At 43.3% G+C, this 23,022-nt stretch overlaps 2 protein-coding genes across 19 annotated transcripts; one reads left to right on the top strand and one right to left on the bottom strand.

The window, feature by feature from the left end:
- Window positions 1–1,336: 1,336 nt before the first annotated feature.
- LOC145047633 (F-box protein CPR1-like) lies at window positions 1,337–3,157 on the bottom strand. The gene is made up of 2 exons (XM_078995957.1): window positions 1,872–3,157; window positions 1,337–1,628 (listed from the first exon to the last, which is right to left on the bottom strand). Exon 1 carries the CDS (start codon window positions 3,059–3,061, stop codon window positions 1,880–1,882), a length of 1,182 nt encoding a protein of 393 aa, XP_078852083.1. The 5' UTR covers window positions 3,062–3,157; the 3' UTR covers window positions 1,337–1,628; window positions 1,872–1,879.
- A 1,097-nt stretch (window positions 3,158–4,254) lies between these two features.
- On the top strand, window positions 4,255–16,379 carry LOC145047631 (uncharacterized). 18 transcript variants are annotated; one of them, XM_078995943.1, is made up of 12 exons: window positions 4,255–4,497; window positions 4,856–4,947; window positions 6,035–6,122; window positions 6,346–6,498; window positions 6,653–6,722; window positions 7,034–7,115; window positions 8,496–8,905; window positions 9,700–10,904; window positions 10,982–14,348; window positions 14,622–14,703; window positions 15,592–15,663; window positions 16,124–16,379. In XM_078995943.1, the coding sequence occupies exons 8-9, from the start codon at window positions 10,166–10,168 to the stop codon at window positions 11,905–11,907; spliced, it is 1,665 nt and encodes a 554-aa protein (XP_078852069.1). In that variant the 5' UTR covers window positions 4,255–4,497; window positions 4,856–4,947; window positions 6,035–6,122; window positions 6,346–6,498; window positions 6,653–6,722; window positions 7,034–7,115; window positions 8,496–8,905; window positions 9,700–10,165; the 3' UTR covers window positions 11,908–14,348; window positions 14,622–14,703; window positions 15,592–15,663; window positions 16,124–16,379. The 18 variants fall into 18 exon arrangements, 16 of the variants coding, with proteins under 16 accessions (XP_078852069.1, XP_078852072.1, XP_078852075.1 ...); XM_078995946.1 differs by lacking the exon at window positions 15,592–15,663 and adding an exon at window positions 7,964–8,035; XM_078995949.1 differs by lacking the exon at window positions 15,592–15,663 and adding an exon at window positions 7,964–8,035 and having other exon boundaries at window positions 8,484–8,905.
- Window positions 16,380–23,022: the final 6,643 nt, after the last annotated feature.

Below are 23,022 nucleotides of genomic sequence, written 5' to 3'. Positions count from 1 at the left end.
ATCTTGATTTAATGACAACAAAATTCAATCAACAAATTTTGTGTGGTAATTAGATGTGTATGTTGTGAAGGATGGATAATTATAATATAAAATTCAAAATCAAAAAGATTTCCTTCTTGAAATTTTGAGATTAGGATAAGCAAATCATAAATGCATTATTGATTTGATATTGAATGTGCAAAGAAAGGAAAAAATGGAGAAAAGAAATAGAAAAAGTGATTGTGTTAGAGGAGGAAAATATGATTGAAGAAGCAATAGGAGGAGCAAACAATGTTTTAAAAACGTGTTTGAACCAGTTGGATCGGAAATCGGGGGAGAGAGCGACTCAACTATCACCGGTTTTATGTCAATTTTTTAACCAGATTGAACCGACTGAACTGACCGATTTTTAGAAAAAATCCGGTTGAACCAGTCAAAATTAACCGGTTAAACCAGTCGAAATAAACCGAATTAAATAAAAACACATGGGAAAGAACCATTTGCATAATAAACTTTGGTGATTTTTTTTCAAATTTATTTATTTTCTTTAAATAAAAACATATGGTAAATGTTATAATATTTTTTGATGTGTTTGTATTCATCTAAAATTATATTTTGTTTCGATATTATATTTTCTTTTCTTTTCGATGTATATTGATTGATGTAAAAAACACTAAAACTTATGGTTATGTGTTATTTTAATGTATTTTGAGATCTACAACTTATTTTTATGTATATTTCTAATGTTTGAATTAGTAACGTCAAATTCATGATTTATATATGTATAGGAAAATAGAAAAAAAGATAAAGTTTATGGAAACCGATTGACCCGCCGGTCGGCGGTTGAACCGGTTAAACCGGAAACCGATCACCATACCGGTTTAACTAAAAAATCGGTTTTTAAAACTTTGCTTGGAACACTTCTCCCATAAGTACTAACCCAACAATTTAAAAACCTTAAAGTGTCCCAATTACGTTAAAACATTCTTACAAAGCTTATTTACGAATCTACAAATTAAAAAACCATGTCACTAAATTGAGTATTATTATAATTATAAAAAATAAATAAATAAAAATTACAAGCGAAGTGAATAACCATGTTGTAGAAAAGTCATCTAGCTTGTTTGACTTTGAAAACTTATTTGACCCAAAAAAGCTGTGCAATAAGCTAATATTGTTAATCCTCAATGCAATTCCATGACTTTCTTTAACACATCAAGATATAACCTCATTAAATCAATCGAGCACCAAAGGAAAAAAAAAACAACAAAATGAAACGAATACACCAACATCAAAATAAAGGCAACCAACAAAAATAGAACATAATCCAAACCGAATATTACAAAGATTCAGTATGTATATAGAAGGCAGTTGATGAGTATTATTATTGTATACTCGAAGCAGATACTTCGGTGAAAGCTGTTAAGTCAACAAACAATCCTTGGATACACACAAGCAAAGTCATTTAAACAGGATTCAACCATCAAAAACTCCTAATTAAATGTATTTTTGTAGACAACACTAATCCATACCCACCTATTCTAAGTTAAGACTCTTACACCAGGATTTCATAACACGTTATATATCTTTAACGAAAAACCCAAACATCTTTCCATATGATTTCCCATGAGGTGAGGTCTTCATCGATCCTGCAACAAAAGATTCAGTAAAATGGGCATCAGATAGATTAATCATTTCCCACAAAACATATACACATCTAGTTTTCTTTTCAGGTCGGGAATTGCTATTTTATTTTCATGCTCAAACATATATTAATCATTTTGAAAATCTAGCAGTATCATGAGCTAACTGCATTAAATAATGATATAAAGATATATAGATAACTACCACCTACAAAGATAACATGTGAAAGATAAATTCACTTAACTTACTTCTTTCTTTAAAGTACAAGCCGGAACCCCTTGGATAAAAAGTCATCTCTTTTGTTGTCATCTTTTTTCTCGATTTTCTCCTTCTTTGCACCACTTCCAGAAGGGTTACCAATGTTCACCTGAAAAAGGCTTCCTGTAAAGGTTTCAGTAACAAATAGCCTTGGCATGCCAGCAACCTTAAATCTTTTCACTGTCTTGTTCTCAAGATGATACCAGTAAAGGCTGTCAAAGTTCTTTTCAAAGAGCACTTCATCACCACTCTTGGAATACGAAACAGGCCTCAAGAAATCCAATTCCCTGATGAGCTTCACATCTGTGGTTGAAATCAACTTAGTCCATGAATCTTTGACTCCATAACTTCTCATCACCCATATGTCTACATTTTTCATGGGATAATGACAGACCATAGACAGACATCCTCCCAATATAGCCAAATTGACATGGAAATGCTCGTTTGAAAGTTCAGGTCGGGGAACCAATCGCAACTCATCATTTGTGAGGTCAAAAGCAGCAATCAGAAAATCAACCCTCTTTCCAGGTTTTTGACTCACCAACCAATGCAAAGCACCCGTAGTAAATGTATTGAAGTTTCTTCTGTAACAAAGGTAGTAAGGGAAATCCCCAACTTCTCTCCATGCATCTGTTTTTGAGCTGAAAACCTCTATCTTCGAGTGAACAAGTTCATTATGCAAGCTACAATACTGAACCAATCTCACCACCTTGTGGTCATCGTGCACATGGTCGTAACCAAAACCCTTGATGCATACTCCTCGACCAAGACCTTCTGAACATTTCGCTGGGGCTAACCGTATTTTCTTAAATTTCCGGACGATTGGATTCCAAAACGCAATTTCATTATCCGGTTCAGTCGTACACAGGCACACCACGCCGTTACAGGAACCCAGAATTACAGTTTCGAAAATTGCAAAGTATAAAGGGTTATCTATTTTGTTAACAACTTTAGCAGATGAATCTAAGTTAAGATAGCAAAGCGTTCTATCACCGCCGAAAATGATATTGAGATTAGTGTTGGTTTGGAGTGAGTGATTGAGTTGGAGCTTAATCACATAGTCGCTATCAATTAGGGCACGAAAGGTTTTGGAAACAGACCTGAATCGCAGAAGCGGAGCTACCGGCAACCATGAGAGGATTTGGGCGAGTAGATCCGGCGGCATCGGAACATCCGACATAGTTCATAGATCACTTGTGAGCATCAACTGCTTTTTGGCTTGCAAGCTTTTTACTTCTTTCAACTCATCACTTTATCGGGAACCATATGCGCATTTGCCATTTGAATGGTGTAAATAGGAACCCCAACTACCATATTAAATTCCAAATCAACCCCTGAACTTTTGAAGAATCACATGCTTGTCCTTAAAACTTACTTGGCATCGATTTTTAACATTTGTACTTTTTTTTTTTGGTAATATTCTACGTTTAATATGTTTATTAACTTTTCGGAAATGGATTTATTAAGGTAATTAAACTTTAGGTTTGTTCACATCTGGGTAATTATCTTTTTTTGTACACATCTAAGTAACAAATTTTTTGGAAGTGTTCACTTATGACCATTATGACTTAGCAGGCATAACCGGTCATATAGGTCATATATGAACACTTCTAAAAAGTTCATTACCTAGATTTGTACAAAAAAATATAGTTATCGAGACGTGAATAAACCGAAAATGTAAAAGTAAATTACACGAATGGTCCCTGTGGTTTGGATAATTAATTTTCTTATTTATGTATTTATTTTTTATATATTTAAAAAAATTAATAAACCCCACATATTTGTATCTCATCACCTTAAACCTGAAACCACATTTGAAAATTTTAAGTTAGATCCCACCAGTCACTATCCTATCTTTCATCCTCATCAACTTTTATTTTCTTTCCATCTTTAATGACATTGACGTCTTTACAATCTCTTCTTTTTTCGATCCATCAACTTTAGCGAACCAATACCACAATCCTGCTATTGGGTTGTGGTGATTGAAAATTCAATGGAGAGACAGCGGGTTGTGGTTTCAGGGTTAAGGTGAGGAGATACATATATGTGGTTTAAGGTTTAAGGTGAGGAGATATGTAACGCCCCGTTTATTTAAATAAATTAATAAATGAAAGTTCGAGACTAAACTGAAAAGGATTTCGGAGGTCAGGGTGCGTTTGGTAATTTATGGATTTAAATAGAAAAAAAAAGATTTGAAGATTAAAGGGTTTATTGGTAATTTATGGATCTATTATGAAAGGAAATTATGGAATTATTTTAAAAGATAAGTTTTGGATTAAAGTTGAAGTGGTTTTGGAAAGGAGGGATCGATTATGTCAATTTGGGTGAACTTTTAAAATAGGACGGGAGTCTAAGAACCGTCCATCCCTCCTTTGTATTGGAGCATCGTTCAAACCAAAACCCTAGGGTCACCACTCTCTAGCCGCCACCATCGTTTAGAGCACCTTAGAAGCCGGTTGCATCACCAAACCCTATCGTTGTCACTTCAGCGCCGTCGAGCATCGTCATCACTCGACTGTTACCTGAGACGTCGAGGAGTAACCGGAGGACCACCAAAGAGGAAGGAATCATCATGTTTGTCGCTGCTCGAGTCGTGAACTACCGAGAAAGTCACTGGTAAGGCCATCTGTCGCTTCTTCTTCCCATTCCCTTCGTCATTTTCGTGTTTTGATGTCGCGATTGCCGGTTGTGGGTATCAGCCGCCCTTGAATCGCCGCTTCTACTCATTCTGATGACCACGACTTCCTATTCGATGGTTAGGAGCTTGGTCTCATGTCGTTTTTGTGCATAAGGTTGCTGCCATGAGTCGAATGTGTGACTATGGGAGTTATTTGACTAGAAACCCATCGCCACCACCACAAGGTGGTGGTTGCCACCGTTTTCTGCCTCCTTCTTCCGCCACCAGCCACCGTAGGAGGTGGCTGTGTGTGTATTTATTAATTGTCAAGATTGTGTGTGTGATTTTCTTGGACAGGAACCATCACCATTGGAAATGGTGGCTGCCACTGTTGTTGCTATCGGACCTCCGTATGCCACCATGAAGTGGGTGGTCGTGTGCATTCCCGAGTAAGAAACGTATTTTGTGGTGTGTTTTGTCAAGCCGGAAGACCAAGAAAGCCACCACCACGAGCCGCCGCTGGCCACCGCTAGGGTGGTTGTGTGTGTGTGTGTGTTAAAGTAATTAGTATGTGTGCGTGTTATTTGTTGTAACTAGTAAAGCATGTAATGAAAAGAACCATAACCACCACCATGAGGTGGTGCCCGCCGCCGTCAATCGCCATTGACCACCACTACCCGAGGTGGTAGTGGGTGGTGCCCCTCAAGCAAGCCCTAATGGACCTAGCAAACCCCTAATGGGCTTATGGACTATATTTGGGTGGAAAACCCTAATTATGAGTATTTGGGCCTTAGACTTATTGGACCCACTTTTAGGCCATTGGGATTGGATTGTGTGTTGATAACTATTTCATATAGCTTATCTAGTAGAGTAAAGGACTTAATGGATTAAGTCCTTAATGTGCTAATTGAGAAAATACTAATATTTGAGAAATTATCAGGACACACATGAGAATTATTTAATAAGCGAAATATTAAATAATAATCATTGGCAGAAATTAATCTAAGCAATCATGGACTTAATGAATTAAATCCTTAATAGATTAAGTCCTTAGTAGGTTAAGCCCTTAATGGGTTAAGTAAGAAACACTTAACCCTAATTCTCATATTATGTGAAACCCTAATTTCACTTGGGATTTGTGTTGGGCCATCCAAGAATAATCAAATGGACTAGAGTAATTAGTTGGGCTTTAGGGTACGGCCCATATGAAGGATTGGGCCCAATTTGGAAAATTAGGCCATAGAAGGGCCATAGTTTGGGCCTAGATGGTTGTATGATATTGGGCACTTAGAATGAGACATGTTTGACTGGATTGAAAAATTAGGCCTTAAAGGAAGTCCATGTAGAGGTTTGGGCCCAATTTGGAAAGTTGGGCCATATGTTGGGCTTTGATCCCTAGTTGACTTTGGGCTTATGGATTGGGCCTTGGGCTTGGGTAAGCCAAGCTAGGGGTAATGTAGTAATTATCCAAAGTATGTATTTATAGTTATGTGTTAGAACCCAATTATTAATTGGGTGTTATTTTGGTGTTGATAGTTTGGGAATCTGTCATCTAGCAGCTGGGGTTGAGTTTGCGGAACTTCAGTAGTGTGGGGTTGTGTCTACGGGACTTCAGCAGTGTGAGGTGAGTTTTCCTTCCAATAGGAACGGGTCTACGGCCACAATGTCGACTCGTCTAGTTAGTAGTAGTTCCGGACTTTGGTCCGATGCAGTAGTTCAGTGTACTTGATGTCTTTGTGATTCAAGCATGTCTTTGTGTTATGTGTTCCGGACTTCGGTCCAATGCAGTATGCAGTATATGTGTTTATGCTAGTTGATATGTTTATGCTATGCTATGTTATGCTCAGTCAGTTTCCGGACTTCGGTCCGATGCAGGGGACAAGGCCCCAGTCAGTTCTAGATTTCGATCCGATGCAGTTAGTTCCGGACTTCGGTTCGATGCAGGGGACAAGGTCCCAGTCAGTTCTGGACTTCGGTCTGATGCAGAGGGCATGGCCATGGTTAGTTCTGGACTTCGGTCCGATGCATTTTTCGGACTTCGGTCCAATGCAGTGGGCAAGGCCCAATATGTGCTTTATATGTTATTGTATGGTATGTGGTAGTTTAGGGAGACTCACTAAGTTTCATGCTTACAGTTTTCAGTTTTGGTTTCAGGTACTCAGTTTTCAAAAGAGGAGCTCGGGAAGATTGCAGTGCATACACCATTTGTAGCACCTCGTTTCTGGTATGTAAATCTTATTCGAATATTTCCTATTTTAGCCTTGGACTCGGCGAGTCATAGGTCCGACTATTGTGTCCATATCCTGGACTCGGCGAGTCGCGACCCAGGTCACGTTTTAAGTTGGCGACTCGGTGAGTCCATATCCTGGACTCGGCGAGTCGCCGCTGTTGGATGAAACCCTAAGTTTCAGGGGTTTGCACCCTATTTAAACGACTTAACTGCCCCAAGCCAGCCCCCATTCACCCTTAGAGCCCTGTATCCCTCGTCCTAAGCCGTTCCTTGAGAGTTTGAGACTTTTGTGGGTGTTTTTGAAGGTTTTGAAGGAGGAAAGAAGTAGATTCAAAAGAAGGAAAGCCATCCAAGCAACTATTGTGTTCTTCCAGCAGTTCCCTTGAGGTATAACCCGTTTTCCCCATGATTCTATGCTTAAAACTTCATTTGGGTCTTTCTTGGTCAAATCCCCAAGCTTGTATGTGCATTATATGTTGTAATAAGATGTTTGGCCTCTGGATCTAGGCAAGATTGAGCTCCAGGAGCTCAGATCTGTTAGCTTGATGGCCCCATGTTGCTTGTAACCCTAGATCTACCCTTTTAAGGCATTTTGAGCCCTAAAATCCATATTGGTGAATATCCACACGTAAAGTTGGATGCATGGAATGGACTGAAATCGAGCAAATCGGTGTATTTGGTGGATGCATGGCGGCGACTCGGTGCGTCGTATAGGCGACTCGGCGAGTCTGGTCACGAGTCACCGAATTGGTCCCTTTATGATGTATCGAGTTGAGCCGTGAGTCACAGGGGGTGACTCGGTGAGTTGGGAGCTGAACTCACCCATGTAGGGACTCGGCGAGTCAATGCCCTGACTCGGCGAGTCTAAGGCAATCTTCATAGATCAAGAACAGACTCGGCGAGTTGTTCATACAACTCGGCGAGTCTTAGCATAAGTGTTCTTCGCATGAAGATGAACTCGACGAGTTGTTCATACAACTCGGCGAGTAGGATGAAGGAGTTGAATGACAGTTTAGAAGATGAACTCGTTGAGTCATAGCCTAACTCGACGAGTAGAATCAGGGACCCAGGACAATTGTCTAGACAGGGACTCGGCGAGTTGGAGATCCACTCGGCGAGTCGGGTCAACTAAAAGTTGACTCCGATTTAACTTAGGGCTAGACCAGGGGTAAAATGGTCTTTTTACCCAAAGGACAGTTAGCAGTGTATGATTAAGTATATTGTGGGAATTACAGCCGGGGAGTTTCCGGAGCAGCAGCAGCAGTAGTAGGTGATCAATTCCCACATAGACCAGCAGCTATTTCGAGGTGAGTTTCCTTCCAGTAGTAACGGGTCTAAGGCACCAAGGCCGGCCCATATAGACGAGACGTTAGTATTAAAGTGTGGGCCGAGCCCGTATCTCTTAGTTGAGTTGATTATGATATATGCCAGTATGATAGAATTGTCTACACTTGTTGTCTGTGTGATACTTGTATGATATAAGTTGGCGGTTGAGTGTGGGCAAGGCCCGTATCTCTCCGAGAGTAGAGTGTGGGCTAGGCCCGTATCTCCCAGATAGCGAAGTGTGGGCAGGGCCCGTATCTTCACGAGTGTAGGCGTGGCCCGTATCTCCCAGAAAGCGAAGTGTGGGCGGGGCCCGTATCTTCACGAGTGTGGGCGTGGCCCGTATCTCCTAATTGAATGTTGTTTGTTATATGCTTGCATGGTATGGGGTATTATGGGGGAACTCACTAAGCTTTGTGCTTACGGTTTCAGTTTTGGTTTCAGGTACCTCCTCAGCTAGGGGAAAGGAGCCGGCGCGGTAGCAGCGTGTCACACACACACTCTCCGGTTTCCGCATTTACGAGCTTTTCTGGGATTGATACTCTGATATTCTGATTAGTTGTATGTTTTGGTTTTCAGACATGGTTCAGTTATATTATGGTTGATCGAATGATGTTTTAGTTATTAATATTCTCTAAAGTAATGTTTTTAAACAAAAAAATTTTGATGTGAAAATTGGGTCGTTACAAGTTGGTATCAGAGCCCTGGTTTGAGGGATTCGGACACGTCTTCGAGAGTGTCTAAACTCAAATCGAGGGATTGAAAGATTTTATAAAAGAAAATGTTCTCTAAAATTTAGAAAAGAGTCTTAAGAAAGAGCGAAGTGTGTGACGTGCACGACCGGCCGAGCTCAAGTAAGTATTCCCCATAGTACCCATACAAGTTTATGTTATGTTTATCAGCTTTCGTAGAACCGCATGCTAGAATAGGACTAAGGATCTAGGAGTGATGCCTTATGTGCCTACTATTTGTGTTTCAGTTGTATGAGAAATTGCATGCTAGTTACTGAGTAGATAGTAAGTAGGATAGCCTGAATAGGTTATGCCTGGTAGTATGAGCTTAGCACTATATGCTAGCTCAGTTCCTGAAAGTGGATAGAGTTAATTGAGATTGTTACCCTTGTCTGAATGCTGCTTGCTTCGTGCTTCGTGGGACTCTGAATAATGGGAGTTAGCCATTAGTCGAATGCGTCACGTCACATGTAATCAGGATTGGATAATCTTAGAGTGCCGAATTTGATCCTACTGCGCAGCTCTTGTTTGAGTCCAACCGTTGTAGGGACGAGTCTGGTACTCGAAGGATTATCTGAGCCTCGTCACATGTGATGGCATTCGGGTAATGGCCAATTGGCATTATAATGAGGCCTGCAGCGGCTGAGGACTGGTTAGAGTAGAATTAGAGATCTCCCTAGGGCAAGCCTAGGATGAGTATAGCTGTGATCAGCAGTAGTGAAGAGGATCTGGTGGAGTCGAGGCATTCATTGGAGAAGGTACGGATAGATGTGGAAGGTAGTATGGGCTCGTACTACTGAAAGCAGAGGATCCGTACCCGAACCAAGGAAGGCCAAGATAAGACCAGGGAACCTGTAAGTAGTTGAGATCCCTCAGAAAGTAGCAGTATCACTAATGATTATTGTGATGTATTGCAGAATGGTGGTACTTCGATCGAGACCGGCAGATGGCGGTTCAGGAGAGGGGTCAGGTTCAGGATCAGGCTCCGAGCCGATTGATGAGAGGCTACGTGAGTTCATCACGTCAGAGATCACCAGGGGCATCCTTGAGTCGACCCCCATTCTCTTTGGGTCGATCAAGGAAGGGATCATGGAGTTGATGGAGGATCGCCTACGGGCATTCAGGAGCAATTTAGCCTCTAGCCAGTCAGGATCTCGCACACTGTCCTTCAAGGACTTCAGGGGCAGTGGTGCGCCGGATTTCCATGGGGTGAAGGACCCCATTGTCGCCAGGCGATGGATTGTAGATATCGAGTCTGCCCAGTTGACTAGCTTCTGCCCCGAGGGGTCGAAGGTGAGATACGCAGCAGGGTGTTTACGAGACTGAGCCCGGGATTGGTGGGAGTCAGTGGGTGACTCGTTGGGAGCCTCAGCTATCGAGGCAATGACCTGGTCGGACTTTGTGACCAGGTTCAGGGCAGAGTTTGCACCGGCGGTCGAGCTTCAGCAGCTGGCTAGGGAGTTTCTAGACATGAGGCAGACGACGGAGACTGTGGCGGAGATCACCGCCAAGTTCCGGGAGAGGGCTTTATTGGTGCCCCAGTATGCCGGTGACGAGGACATGAGGAGGACTCGTTACCATGATATGCTACGAGCTGACATACGGGAGCATGTTAGCTTTTCGGCTTGCCCTACCCTGGACTCCATGATTACCAGCGCTAGGGAGAGGGAGATAGATTTGGAGCACATCCGGAAACGGAAACTAGAGGACGGTCAGGCAGGAGGGACTTCGGGGAAGAAGCCCAAGGGATCAGATGGTAGGCCAAAAGGCCAGTCAGGATCGAGCCGCTGCGGGAAATGCGGCAGGACGCACGTGGGGGCATGTAGGATGGGATCAGGAGGCTGCTACAAGTGCGGCAAGACAGGGCACTTTAGCAGGGATTGTACTACTCCAGTTTCAGCTATTCAGACATCCGAGTTGCTGTGTTTTCACTGCAACCAGAGGGGCCACAAGAAGGCCAATTGCCCCCAGTTGACAGTTGCAGCGCCAGTGAAGGCACCAGCTCCAGCGACCCTGCGGATCACGGATGGTTGGCAGGGCAAGGCAGAGGCTCCAGTGGTGAGGAGTCGGGCATTTCAGTTGACTGCCGAGGAGGCACACGCCGCACCCGATGTGGTGACGGGTATGATTCTTTCCCTCTATCTTTTTTTGTGATGTTATGTTATTGATATGTGCTCTATATGTATATGTATGCTTTAGGATTGTTCCATGTGAACGGCCTCCCAGTTCAAGTGTTATTTTATTCAGGAGCATCCCGATCATTCGTTTCCCTTGCACTTAGCAAGAAGTTTCATGAGTCATCGGGCGAGTTAGATTGCCCTTTGGAAGTGGAGATCGCTGACGATCGATCGGTGCGAGCATCGATGATATTCCGGGATTGCGTGCTGCGTTTGTTTGAGGAGCGCTATTTGGTAGATTTGGTTCCCATTCTGTTGCGTGGGAACAAGGTGATTATAGGCATGGATTGGCTGAGCCCTAATGGGGCGGTGATAGATTGCGCACAGCAGCTAGTACGGGTCAGGACCCCAAGCGGGGGAGAGCTAGTGATTCATGGAGAGAGGACTCAGTGTGGACCCACTGTATGTTTAGCTGCGAGGGCTAGGCGCTACCTCCAGCAGGGATGCGCAGGATATGTCGCATATGTGAAGGATACCCGAGAGGCGGGTAAGGTGACAGTGAGCGAGGTTCCGGTGGTTCGAGACTTTGCAGATGTTTTCCCAGAGGATCTTCCTGGGATACCTCCGGAGCGACAGGTGGAGTTCAGGATTGACCTTGTCCCTAGCGCGGCTCCGATAGCCAAGGCGCCGTATCGGTTGGCCCCTCTCGAGATGCAGGAGTTGTCTACACAGCTACAGGAGCTGCTAGACAAGGGATTTATTCATCCGAGCAGTTCACCCTGGGGAGCCCCGATTCTGTTTGTAAAGAAGAAGGACGGGTCGCATCGGATGTGTATAGATTATCGGGAGCTGAACAAGGTAACGGTGAAGAACCGTTACCCGCTTCCGAGAATTGATGACCTATTTGACCAGCTTCAGGGGGCATCTTGGTTCTCCAAGATTGATTTGCGTTCGGGTTATCATCAGATGAGGGTCAGGGAGGAGGATATGCAGAAGACCGCGTTTTAGACGCGCTATGGTCATTATGAGTTCGTGGTGATGCCGTTTGGGCTCACCAATGCTCCTGCCGCGTTCATGGACCTCATGAACCGCGTATGCAGACCGATGCTGGATCGGTTTGTGATAGTCTTTATTGATGATATCTTGGTTTATTCCAAGACTCGGGAGGAACACGAGGAGCATCTGAGAGAGGTATTGGAGACCCTGAGGAGGGAGAGCTTGTATGACAAGTTCTCCAAGTGTGAGTTTTGGTTGCGCGAGGTGCAATTTCTTGGACACCTCGTCAACCAGAATGGGATTCTGGTTGATCCGGCCAAGGTCGAGGCCGTGATGAGATGGGAGGTCCCGAAGTCTCCATCTGATACTCGGAGCTTCCTGGGATTGGCGGGCTACTATCGGAGATTTATCCAGGATTTTTCCAAGATAGTCGTACCCCTAACACGGCTGACGAAGAAAGTTGTGGTCTTTCGGTGGGGACCCGAGCAGCAGGTTGCATTTGAGACGCTGAGACGGAGATTGTGTGAGGCGCCGATCTTAGCCCTGCCAGAGGGCGTAGAGGATTTTGTGGTCTATTGTGATGCGTCCGTTTCTGGGTTGGGCGCAGTACTGATGCAGAGGGGGCATGTCATTGCCTACACTTCAAGGCAGCTCAAGCCTCACGAGGCAAACTACCCGACGCACGATTTGGAGTTGGGGGTGGTGGTCTTTGCTCTCAAGATTTGGCGACATTACCTCTACGGGGTTCGGTGTACCATCTACACGGACCACAAGAGTTTGAGGTACCTCATGGACCAGCCGAATCTGAACATGAGGCAGCGTCGGTGGTTGGACGTGGTGAAGGATTATGATTGCGAGATCCTTTACCACCCGGGGAATGCTAATGTGGTGGTCGATGCGCTTAGCCGCAAGGCGGCGCCGATCAGGGACGTCTGCTTGAGGATGACCGTGGTGACTCCCCTGTTGGAGCAGATTAGGGAGGCTCAACAGGAGGCTATCAAGGAGGAGCATCGGAAGAGCGAGCGTGTGGTAGGTCAGGTTTCCTCCTTTGATTATGATGGCCGAGGACTTTTGGCACTACACCGTAGGGTGTGGGTGCCGTATCACGGAGGCGTGCACCAGATTTTGATGGAGGAGGCGCACAAGTCCCGATTCTCTATTCATCCCGGGGCGACGAAGATGTATAGGGATCTTCGTCCGGATTATTGGTGGCCCTGCATGAAGCGGGATGTGGCATGGTACGTCGAGCGGTGTTTGACCCGCAGGAAGGTCAAGGCCAAACATTAGAGACCGCATGGCAAGATGCAGCCGTTGGATATTCCACTGTGGAAATGGGAAGATATCACGATGGATTTTATCACGAAGCTTCCCATGACCACATGTGGAGTGGATTCGATTTGGGTCATCGTGGATAGATTGACCAAGAGTGCTCACTTTATTCCGATTCAGGAGAGCATATCGGCCGAAAAATTGGCCGACATCTATATCAGGAAGATTGTGGCACGGCATGGGGTGCCAGTATCGGTGATCTCGGACAGGGATGTGCGTTTTACTTCCAGATTTTGGAAGAAATTCCATGACGAGTTGGGAACTCGTCTGCATTTTAGCACCGCCTTTCACCCGCAGACGGATGGCTAGAGCGAGCGGACCATCCAGACTCTGGAGGATATGTTGCGGGCGTGCGTGCTAGACTTCGGTGGTAGCTGGGATACCTATCTTCCCCTGGCCGAGTTCTCCTACAACAACAGCTACCACGCGAGTATCGACTGCCCTCCCTTCGAGATGTTGTACGGACGGAGGTGTAGGACCCCGATATGCTGGGGTGAAGTTGGCCAGAGGGTCATGGGGAGCACCGAAGTGGTGCTCAAGACGACCGAGAGGATCCAGCAGGTCCGGAGCAGGCTTCAGACTGCTCAGAGTCGGCAGAAAAGTTATGCCGACAAGCGTCGATCCGATTTGGAGTTCCAAGTCGGGGATATGGTTCTCCTGAAGGTGTCGCCTTGGAAAGGCGTCATTCGATTCAGGAAGCGGGGCAAGTTGGGCCCGCGATTCATCGGACCATTCAGGGTCGTAGCCCGGGTGGGTAGGGTGGCGTACAGGTTGGATCTGCCAGCCGAGCTCAGCCAGATCCACAGCACTTTCCATGTTTCTCAGTTGCGGAAGTCCTTAGTGGACGATTCAGCAGTAGTGTCTTTGGAGGATATTCAGGTTGATGACAGCCTGAATTACATTGAGCGCCCAGTCGCAATCCTCGACTGGAAGTCGAGGGATTTGAGGAACAAGAGAGTGGAATTAGTGAAGGTGCAATGGCAGCACCGCAAGGGTTCAGAATGGACTTGGGAGGCAATGGACGAGATGATGGAGCATTACCCCGAGCTGTTTCAGGATCGAGCAGCAGACTTCAAGGACGAAGTCTAAAATAAGTGGGGGAGATTTGTAGCACCTGGTTTCTGGTATGTAAATCTTATTCGAATATTTTCTATTTTAGCCTTGGACTCGGCGAGTCATAGGTCCGACTCGCCGAGTAGAGACGCGACCCAGGTCACGTTTTAAGTTGGCGACTCGGCGAGTCGCCGCTGTTGGATGAAACCCTAAGTTTCAGGGGTTTGCACCCTATTTAAACGACTTAACTGCCCCAAGCCAGCCCCCATTCACCCTTAGAGCCCTGTATCCCTCGTCCTAAGCTGTTCCTTGAGAGTTTGAGACTTTTGTGGGTGTTTTTGAAGGTTTTGAAGGAGGAAAGAAGTAGATCCAGAAGAAGGAAAGCCATCCAAGCAACTATTGTGTTCTTCCAGCAGTTCCCTTGAGGTATAACCCGTTTTCCCCATGATTCTATGCTTAAAACTTCATTTGTGTCTTTCTTGGTCAAATCCCCAAGCTTGTATGTGCATTATATGTCGTAATAAGATGTTTGGCCTCTGGATCTAGGCAAGATTGAGCTCCAGGAGCTCAGATCTGTTAGCTTTATGGCCCCATGTTGCTTGTTAACCCTAGATCTACCCTTTTAAGGCATTTTGAGCCCTAAAATCCATATTGGTGAATATCCACACGTAAAGTTGGAAACTTTACGTGTGATTTGTGTCCTAGAAGTCCAGATCTATGAATGGTATGGACTGAAATCGAGCAAATCAGTGTATTTGGTGGATGCATGGCGGCGACTCGGCGAGTCATATAGGCGACTCGGTGAGTCTGGTCGTGAGTCACCGAATTGGTCCCTTTATGATGTATCGAGTTGAGCCGTGAGTCACAGGGGGTGACTCGGTGAGTTGGGAGCTGAACTCACCCATGTAGGGACTCGGCGAGTCAATGCCCTGACTCGGCGAGTTCAAGGCAATTTTCATAGATCAAGAACAGACTCGGCGAGTTGTTCATACAACTCGGCGAGTCTTAGCATAAGTGTTCTTCGGATGAAGATGAACTCGACGAGTTGTTCATACAACTCGGCGAGTAGGATGAAGGAGTTGAATGACAGTTTAGAAGATGAACTCGTCGAGTCATAGCCTAACTCGACGAGTAGAATCAGGGACCCAGGACAATTGTCTAGACAGGGACTCGGCGAGTTGGAGATCCACTCGGCGAGTCGGGTCAACTAAAAGTTGACTCCGAGTTGACTTAGGGCTAGACCAGGGGTAAAATGGTCTTTTTACCCAAAGGACAGTTAGCAGTGTATGATTAAGTATATTGTGGGAATTACAGCCGGGGAGTTTCCGGAGCAGCAGCAGCAGTAGTAGGTGATCAATTCCCACACAGACCAGCAGCTATTTCGAGGTGAGTTTCCTTCCAGTAGTAACGGGTCTAAGGCACCAAGGCCGGACCGTATAGACGAGACGTTAGTATTTGAGTGTGGGTCGAGCCCGTATCTCTTAGTTGAGTTGATTATGATATATGCCAGTATGATAGAATTGTCTACACTTGTTGTCTATGTGATACTTGTATGATATGAGTTGGCGGTTGAGTGTGGGCAAGGCTCGTATCTCTCCGAGAGTGGAGTGTGGGCTAGGACCGTATCTCCCAGATAGCGAAGTGTGGGCAGGGCCCGTATTTTCACGAGTGTAGGCGTGGCCCATATCTCCCAGAAAGCGAAGTGTGGGCGGGGACCGTATCTTCACGAGTGTGGGCGTGGCCCGTATCTCCTAATTGAATGTTGTTTGTTATATGCTTGCATGGTATGGGGTATTATGGGGGAACTCACTAAGCTTTGTGCTTACGGTTTCAGTTTTGGTTTCAGGTACCTCCTTAACTAGGGGAAAGGAGTTGGCGCGGTAGCAGCATGTCACACACACACTCTCCGGTTTCCGTATTTACGAGCTTTTCTGGGATTCATACTCTGATATTCTGATTAGTTGTATGTTTTGGTTTTCAGACATGGTTTAGTTTATATTATGGTTGATCGAATGATGTTTTAGTTATTAATATTCTCTAAAGTAACGTTTTTAAACAAAAAAAATTTGATGTGAAAATTGGATCGTTACACCATTTGTTCAGCCTGGGATGTTTATACTCTGATATACTTGATAGTTGTTATAATATTTTTGAGATACATTGCTTATGATTTTTATATGAGGTTTATCGATTATGGTTTTTGTTATTTAATTAAACGAAATTTTCAGACTGTGTTTTTGGGATGTTACAAGTTGGTATCAGAGCCTTGGTTTGAGGGATTCAAGCGCACTCCCGAGTGTGTTTGAACTCAAACTAGGGAAGTGGTATAAAGTTTTCAAAAGAAAAACCATGGTTACAAAAGAATTTTGAGAAAAGAAAACAATTTTAGAAAAAGTATAAAGAAAAGAGTTTTAGAAAAAGTGAAAAGAGTTTTGAAAAGAGAAAAGGGTGTGGTGCATGCAATCAGCCGAGCTCAAGTACGTACTCCTAAATTACCCATACAAGTTTATGTTATGATTTTCAGTTTCAGTTTCAGTAGAACAACATGCTAGAATAGGACTAAGGATCTAGGAGGATGCCTTATGTGCCTACTATATGTGTTTCAACTTTATGATAATTGCATGCTAGTATTGAGTAGATAGCAGTAGGATAGCCTGTTTAGGTTATGCCTGATAGTATGAGCTTAGCATTGTATGCTAGTATAGTTTCTCGTTATGAGGATAGAATTGCTTGAGTAGTTTGTTGTGTTCGAATGCTGCTTTCTTTGTGCTTTGTAGGGCTCTAAGTGATGGGAGTTAGCCATCAGGTGAATACGTCACGTCACATGTGATCAGGGTTGAATAATCTCAGAGTGTTGGATTTAGCCCTAATGCGCAGCTCTCGTTTGAGTCTAACCGTTTTAGGGGCGAGTCTTTTACTCGAAGGATTATTTGAGCCTCGTCACATGTGATAGTATTCAGGTGATGGCTAATTGGCATTACAAGGAGGCCTTTAGCAGCTGAGGATTGGTTGGGGGTGGAGTCAGAGATTTTCCCTAGGGCAAGCCTGGGATGAGAGTAGCAGAGATCAATAGCAGTAGTAGTGACTGGTGGAGTCAAGGCAGTACTTGAGGAAAGTACGGATAGATGTGGAAGGTAGTATGGGCCCATACTACTGAAAGCAGAGGATCCGCACTCGAATCAAGGAGAGCTAAGATAAGACCAAGGAACTTGTAGTGTGTGAGATCCCTTGATTTTTTATAATTATTGTGATGTTAGCGATGGTGTATTATCGATATAGTGACGCTACATGGTAGACCAGATGGTAGTTCTGGTGTCGACGAGGGATCAGGCTCGGACTCTGGAGCCGGGCAAATTGATGATCAGATGAGGGAGTTCATTCCATTCGAGAATTTCACGCAGTATCATTGACCAGGCTCTTGTGATCCTCAGTGTGATTAAGGAGGACATTATAGAGATTTGTGATGAGAGGCCAAGTGCATTATGCACTGAGATAGCAGTCATGATGGAGACCCATACATTGATGTTTCGGGAATTCAGAGTTAGTGAGGCTTTAGAATGTCATGGGGATTAGGGACCCCCATTGTTAGCACCAGATGGTTGGTAGATGTCACCAATACTTTTAGTACCAGACGTTTTCTCGAAAGGAGAAAAGATCTAACTTACTTCCTGTATCCTGAGGGATAGAGCACGATATGGATAGGAAGAGGTCGGTAGTGAGTTGTGTGAGCACGGGATGACTTTTAGACCAGATTCTGGGCAAAGTGTGCCTAGGAGATTGAGGTGCAGCAGTTGGCACAATGGTTGTTAGACCTCCACTAGACGACTGAGACCGTGGCAGAGCTTACTGCCAAGTCTTAGGAAAGAGCTTATAAGGTACCACAGTATGCATCAGATGAGGAAAGGAAGAAAGTAAGTTATTACAATGTATTGTAGAATGGTAGCAGGGAGATCGTCAGTATCTCGGGGTGCAAGACCCTGAAAGATATGGCTTCAAGAGCTTGAGAATGGGATATAAACTTGGAACACATCGGTAAGAGAGGACCAGATCAGTTGCTTATATTGAAGGGTCTCGGGAAGAGACCCTAGATTTTGGACCAGCTTTTAAGAGACCAACAGGGTTAGATTCAGTACAACACATGCGGGAAACTGCATGATAGAGTCTTTCATTCCAGGGGTTGAGTAAGTGTGACTCTGGGTTATCCTCCGTTTGTGTTTGAATTATACTTCCAAGAAAATGGCATATGCCAATTGCATACCGAGAATTATTACCGGATAGCGAAAGATCATTTCCCAAATCGCGGGATTGGGAGAGGACAGCATCATCTTGGTTTATTCCAAGACTGAGAAGTAGCACGAGAAGCACCTGAGGGAGGTGCTAGAGACTTTGAGGAGGGAGAGACTTTTTGCAAGCTACTATAAATGTGAGTTCTGGTTGCGCGAGGTGCAATTTCTTGGGCACCTTGTCAATTAGAAGGGTATTCTAGTCAATCCGGCCAAGATAGAGGTCATGATGCAGTGGGAGATTCCGAGGTCGCCAATTGAGATTCGGAGTTTCCGGGGGTCTAGCGGGTTATTACCGGAGATTTATTCGGGTTCTTGGAGGTGGTGTGATCTTTTGGACTAGCTCGTATTGAAATACTAGCAATGGTAGCGTGACTTTCAGCAGATTGGGCATAGAATGGTAAGAAGGATCGAGAATCCTTCCAATATTGTATGTCGTAAGGCGTTAGTTAAATCAAAGTGGGGGAGAATCACCCAAGTATTCAGAAGAAAAAGTAGTTTTGAAACTGGGATAAGTTTCACATCCTTGTCCTGAAGGAAGATAGCCAAGTGGCTGTATGGTTTGAGAATAATGTGAGTTAGAAGTTCGGAAAAACTTGCCAATAAGGAGATTGCATTCTCGGAATGTTTGCTAGCAAGCCTTATGGAATAAGTTTGGGGTTCCAGTCAGGACATGGGTTCAGTTTTGGATGTTAGGTTGTGTGCATGCTCGACGTCGGATGTGTTCGGATCAGTAACCAGCGAATGAGATAGTATTAGAGTGTTGTAAGTCTGCGGGTGTAGCCGTAGCATTCACTAGCAGCCAGATAGTGTTAAAGTGTTGTAAGTCTGCGAGTGTAGCCGTAGCATTCACTAGAAGCCAGATAGCATTAGAGTGTTGTAAGTATGCGGGAGTAGCCATAGCATTCACTAGTAACCAGATAGTGATAGAGTGTTGTAAGTCTTCGGGTGTAGTAGTAGCATTCACTAGGTTGATAGATAGCGTGAGTGCATTGTTAGGACGCGAGAAGGAAAGTAGTACCCACCAGTTCGGGTGTAGCAGTGAGGAGATGGAAATCCACGGATTGGATTTTTGGAATTACCTAGACGGGTTAGATCTGGTGAAGCCAGAGATAAGACTGTAGAAGTGCCACTACAGCTATGAGAGCAAGGAAGCAGTGGATTGCTTAAGGTCATTTATGACATAAGGCTACCAATGGTCATGTAGCAATCACTTTTAGCCTTGGGTTTGGTGACGTCAGGATTCGACGCATGGACCCGATCGGTTGGATCAGGAGGTTGTTAGAGCCTCAATGACATGATAACTAGTGGAAACTAGTTCCAGAGAAGGATTTTGTTCAGAAGTCGTGCGAGACGACTAAACAGGGAATCCTTTGGCTCCGTAGTCAGGTTGGAACCCGGCATTTCAGATGACTGAGAAATGAATTGACTCCTATCTCGTTTCTCGTATTCATATAGAGTGGGCCCATACAAAAATATGGGACATGAATCCCGAAAACACATACATTGAAGGCTCAAGTTCACGATTAGAAGAAATACTTTAGGAGAATTTAGATGAAGACATGAAGAATGGGCAAGGAAAAAGACAAAACTTTTCTGTTAAATTGTTTTTTTTTTTGGGAATTTTTTTTTTGTTTTCTAGTGTTGGAAACTTGGAATCTGTTTTGATGCGTTGCTGGAAAACTGTTTTGATGTGTTGTTGGAAATCTATTTTAATGTATCGAAGTGTAAGTCTATTACTTAACTGTTTTTTAAAGTAATTTTGTTGGGAAATATTAAAATTCTGATTTTTTTTTCTGTTAATGTGTTTTGAAGTAAAATATGGTTGGAAATTTTTTATTAACCATGGGTACACCGTACCGAAATATACGATACACCGTATCGGAACGTACTGGGACGTACCGAAATGAACCTACCCCCACCGTATCCGATACGTTCTAACTGTCGAATCTCATTCCCGGTCCTCATTCTCGTACTAGACCGTACCGCAAACTATGTGACTATGCTCCAGAAGTAGTGTTGTTACACTGGCAAAAAGTTCAATAACCACCTAACAACAACATGAGCTTATTGTTGGTGTGAATGTGGTTATTGGTTTTATCCGAGTTTACATTTTAACATCGCAGTGCTTTCATATTTAACAAACTAAGTCTATTTGTATTTAATAATCTTGTTGTTGTTAGTATTTTTCGCTTCCAAGTAACATGACTTATGCTAAATGGGAAGTTTACAATGATAACTTAGTGCATCCAAAGGGCACAATGGTTAGTTAACCTTTTCTAAAGCTTTTTTGACCGATGATCATTTATTTGTTTTGTAGTATGTATTTTTCTTCTTAGTTCAAGTTTTCAGATATTTTATGAAACCGTAACTATTTTTTATCTTAGAAGATGATATGTAATCCGAAGCCAGTTATTGGTTTTATCCAAGTTTACATTTTAACATCGCAGTGCTTTCATATTTAATAAACTCAGTCTATTTGTATTTAATAATCTTGGTGTTGTTAGTAATTTTTGCTTCCAAGTAACATGACTTATGCTAAATGGGAAGTTTACAATGATAACTTAGTGCATCCAAAGGGCACAATGGTTAGTTAACCTTTTCTAAATCTTTTTTGACTGATAATCATTTATTTGTTTTGTAGTATGTCTTTTTCTTCTAAGTTCAAGTTTTCAGGTATTTTATGAAATCGTAACTATTTTTTATCTTAGAAGATGATATGTAAACTAAAGCCTCACTACGTATCAACCCAAGCTTTCATTTTCTCTTAACCCAAGACTTTGTTCTTTTCAAACCGATCTCTCAGATAGAAGTCCAATAAATGGCAATTGAATGTTGTGCTTATAATTGATCCATTTATTTCTTTTTAGACTCAAATGAGTGTTTGTTAAATACAAACAAACCAATTATATCTCACATATTCTTTTTCATTATGAGTGGTTTCGTGCGGAACCATCTCATTGCACCAGCATTTCAAATAAGTGGAACTGTCACATCATCCCACTCTTTAGAAAAGGAAATGTATCAGAATATACAGACCATATTTTTGTTGTAATCGGTCTAAATCAAAAGAATGCATTAAATGCATTGTGACAACCGTTTAGGGTTTATCAATTTTCATCATTTCAAAATTAATTTGACTCGGATATTCCAACCCTTTAGATACTAATTTCATTGAAATTTCATCTTTTACACTCCTTCAACTCTCTTCTCTCTCAAAAACCCACAATTTCATTCTAAAATCTCTTACACTCCTTGCAAAACTTGTTTTTCCTACGTAGTGATAAGATTAATGAAATCATCATACGTAGAGAATGGTGCTTCGTCTTGTAGTAAACAAAGAAGGTAAGGATGCAATAAAACGAAAAGACCCTGATGCATCAAATAACCCATAAATCTGAATAGCAAGAACACTATTAGTTCGAGCGGGTCAGGTTTGGGAGCCTAGTGAACATATAGGGTTTTCATCCCACAATATTATATTTATTATATTTAATCATCAAACAATCAACCCAATTACCTATCCACATTATCTTCTTTACTCTTAAGGTTTTACCCTAAGAATCAACTATCCTTCATTCATTCATTCCTAAGGATTTACCTAAGGACTTGGCACGAAGTCCATTGCTGCCAAAGTTTATCTATCAGGTACTAAATCCATAGCTATCAAGCGCTAACTCCATAGTCACCAAGGTTCACTTAATAGGCGCTGACTCCACAGTCACCAAGGTTCACTTAACAAGCGCTAACTCCATAGTCACCAAGGTTCACTTAACAGGTGCTAACTCCATAGTCACCAAGGTTCACTTCACAAGCGCTAACTCCATAGTCACCAAGGTTCACTTAACAGGTGCTAACTCCATAGTCACTAGAGTTTACTTATACCATCTCTCATCACACACCAACTATTCCATCTACCCATGTTCTACCCAACATATTTGTAGATATAAAATACATATACAATTTAACTCATTTAAAAACTATATAAAACATCCATTCCACACTCATTTCAAATAAACAACAATATATAAACACATAGCACGTATTTCATAGAAAATACTTCATATATATGTGCTAGAAGAAAGTAACTACACACTCACTTGATAAGACGATGATCGGACAACACTATGGCTCTAAATGTATAATTATTCGGTGAAACCGGGATGCTTCCTTGAAAACTGGGCCTCTCGCGTGCAGAGTTTCGGCTCAGAAACTTTACTTCTCGGGATCTTCGGGGATTCGGGGCTTGCTTCGGGTGTCGGGATTTATACCGGGGCTTCGGGGTATAAGTTGCACACAAAACGAGGCAATAATGAGTGAGAGAGAAGAATTTGAGCACTAAAACTCAGCAGCCCACAACATCTATTTATAGGGTGCAAATTCGACATTCACATCATGAACCACGCTTGTTCACGTCTTGACTTTTGATCCTGATCATCCCCTAGGCTTGTCGTGTGTCTTC

The sequence above is a fragment of the Lactuca saligna genome, chromosome 5 (genome assembly GCF_052625555.1).
Source record: "Lactuca saligna cultivar CGN05327 chromosome 5, ASM5262555v1, whole genome shotgun sequence".
Classification (NCBI taxonomy): domain Eukaryota; kingdom Viridiplantae; phylum Streptophyta; class Magnoliopsida; order Asterales; family Asteraceae; genus Lactuca; species Lactuca saligna.
The sequence above is the reverse complement of the archived record's forward strand: the minus strand, read 5'-3'. Positions and strand labels throughout refer to the sequence as shown.

Bases quoted from the DNA above. Each gene is read 5' to 3' on its own strand.
- LOC145047631 (XM_078995956.1), top strand. From the start codon at position 10,166: ATGACCTGGTCGGACTTTGTGACCAGGTTCAGGGCAGAGTTTGCACCG. The intron at 10,905-10,981 runs GTATGATTCTTT...TGTATGCTTTAG, and splicing joins CGCACCCGATGTGGTGACGG to GATTGTTCCATGTGAACGGC.
- LOC145047633 (XM_078995957.1), bottom strand. From the start codon at position 3,061: ATGTCGGATGTTCCGATGCCGCCGGATCTACTCGCCCAAATCCTCTCA.